Source organism: Sinocyclocheilus grahami, unplaced genomic scaffold (genome assembly GCF_001515645.1).
Source record: "Sinocyclocheilus grahami isolate Dianchi unplaced genomic scaffold, SAMN03320097.WGS_v1.1 scaffold6135.1, whole genome shotgun sequence".
In the NCBI taxonomy this organism is placed as follows: domain Eukaryota; kingdom Metazoa; phylum Chordata; class Actinopteri; order Cypriniformes; family Cyprinidae; genus Sinocyclocheilus; species Sinocyclocheilus grahami.
Window position 1 is genome coordinate 9,033 of NW_015510640.1, and position 2,702 is coordinate 11,734.

Genomic DNA, 2,702 nt, shown 5'->3' on the forward strand with positions numbered 1-2,702 from the left:
AAATGAATTGTTTTCGAATCAGAATGCACTGAGGACAACCCGTGTGAGGGATTGAGCAGACATGCTACATTTCAGAACTTTGGCATGGCGTTCCTCACTCTATTCCGCGTTTCCACCGGAGACAACTGGAATGGAATCATGAAGGTATTTTGCAAACCATGAAACTATTCATGCATGTCATAAATACCTGTTTATGGAATGCTGATATTTAATGTTAGCTCTTAATTAGACTTACACTCACCCTCGTGTCATTCCAGATGTTTAAGAGTGAGGCTATTAGCTGTCATGCCACACACAGTAAATGATCAGGTCTTGTCACTTTTTGAGCTTGGCAGAACTCACAATTTCTGTGTTTGTGTGTGTGTGTGTGTGTGTGTTTAGGATACCCTGCGGGAATGTAAAAATGACAGATGTCTGAGTTACCTGCCGCTTTTGTCGCCTCTGTACTTTGTGACATTCGTGCTAGTGGCACAGTTTGTGCTGGTGAATGTTGTGGTCGCTGTGCTCATGAAACATTTAGAGGAGAGTAACAAAGACGCCCGTGAGGAGGCCGAGATGGAGGCGGAGTTGAAGGAAGAGCTTCATGGCATTCGTAGACAAAGCACCGCCTCTGTGGGCGGAGCCATCGGGCTTGAGGGTACAGCTGTTCAAATGGAGACTCTCTCACATGAACAGGTCAGTTCTGTACATTCTTTTATAATTCTTCTATACATAAAGCCACTGTACTCTTGAAAATATTATATCAAGGAACCCCCTCCCCATATATTTAATCGATGTTATTAGAGTAATGCTAAATGTATTTTAGCAATGTTTACGATTAGAGAAAAAAAGTTTACTGTATTTAAAAACTCTAAAGTGAAATTGATTAGAAAAGGCTAAATGGTCTTAAAATATAACCTCACATTTGATGTGAAAAATTACCACCCTTGGAAAAGAAATTACGAAAACAACAGAGAATTTATTGAGGGTACAATCTACAAATCAGCCACAACAAAATAGTCTTTGATAGTTTTTAATATATATGCCAGAAAATGCTCTTATAAACCACTAGGGAATACACAGCCCTGTATAGGGCTATACAGGTATCTAGTGGTTACACTATGGTATTAAATATGATTTTCTTTATTTCTCCCACCGGATGCCACTAATCTGCCTTCCATGCATTAAATTTAAAATGTAAATTTTTGGCGGAAATATCCCTTTTAAATAACTTTTTTTATATTTTTAAAATAATTTTTCTTTATTTGCATAATTTTATATAGGAATTTTTTTTTGCATAATTTAGAGGTCAATATTGTCTAGGACCATGAAATCCCCTTAAAATACAAAATGTTAAAGAATAAATATCATTGAAACAAAATAAATTATATTCACTTAATACCAGAGGGTTCAAAATAAATCTGTAGTTAAGGTTTAAAATCAACATGTTCAATTTTAAAGTGGTCCAGTCTATTTTTTATTGGCGTACAGGACAGATTATGTATTATATTAAATAAAAAATATATTGAATATGTTATTTAAATAATAATAATAACAATATTTTTGCAGGGTTTTTAATATGGATATGCAGGGGGAAACATAACCGTTAAAGCACATAATATAGATTTGTTGTGTTCACAGGGCCAAGACTCCAGTTACGGCAACTTCCTGACAGTTAGTAGGCCGTCTATATCACGGATGCTGTCCTTACCTAGTGACAGTTACATGGTCTATCCTGTTAAGCCTATATATGGGTCCATTCATGAGAGAGTCTCCAAACAGGACTCCACACTGCCAGGTGACAAAACCAAACCAGTTCTTACTAGTCATGGCACACGTGCAGAGAGAGAATATGACTAAAGCTGTTTGTGTATTCTTCAGGCTCCTCTCTCTCACTCGGCACCCAGCCCTGTGAAGATAGTGCCGTAATGCAGGTTCCAGGAACTGCATCTCAGACAAACCTGGCTGCCGCTCCTGCTCCCCATCCTCTAAATCAAAGAGCAAGATCTAGCAATGCCTTCAGAGCCCTGCGGAGACAGGTACTGCAGCGACTCTCATCCTCATGACTGTTTTATATTAGGGATGATAATGGATTAAATTGAATAGACAATTACATAAAATGTAATCTCATGATCTTTGTCACTAATGAAATGCAAAAATTGTGACACTGATCATGTGAACATTTGTCCAAATGTCAGATGTTCTCGCTTCCATTGTATCCTTCTCAAATAATGCTGAGAACATGATCATCAGATTTTACACAGATTTGTTAAGTTTATGCTGCTGTCAAAAAAAATCAGTCTATCTGTCTGTCTGTCTGTCTGTCTATCTATCATCTTTTAACTTAACATTTATATGTACATTTACATTTATTTAAATTATTATTTAAAGTATTATAAATACTTAATATTTTAATACATATAACATTTTATATGATTAAATTTATTACATTTGCAGTACATCTATTTATTACATAAAATGTTGTTATTATTATTATCTAAATTAATACAAAATAATATGATAGTCATTTTGTTTAAATTTGCATTAAATCTATTTAAAATATTTAATCTATAAAGTAAATATAAATTATAAAATACAAAATATAAAAAAATAATTACAAATATTAAATTATGAAACATTTTATTAAAAATCAATATATATCATTTCAATATTTGATGTAAATATGTGACCCTGGAGCACAAAAGCAGTCTTAAGTCGCTGGG

At 34.2% G+C, this 2,702-nt stretch overlaps 1 protein-coding gene across 1 annotated transcript in view; it reads left to right on the top strand.

Annotated features, from left to right (window-relative positions):
* The window catches only part of LOC107577464 (voltage-dependent T-type calcium channel subunit alpha-1H-like), a gene marked incomplete at its 3' end in the record, with an annotated part of 8,760 nt that extends 6,742 nt beyond the window's left edge, over positions 1-2,018 (top strand). Inside the window, exons 5-8 of the mRNA XM_016263538.1 lie at positions 23-144; positions 382-675; positions 1,621-1,777; positions 1,861-2,018. Coding sequence (XP_016119024.1) covers positions 23-144; positions 382-675; positions 1,621-1,777; positions 1,861-2,018 — 731 coding nt within the window. The remainder of the gene's footprint in view (positions 1-22; positions 145-381; positions 676-1,620; positions 1,778-1,860) is intronic.
* Between the last annotated feature and the right edge of the window lie 684 nt (positions 2,019-2,702).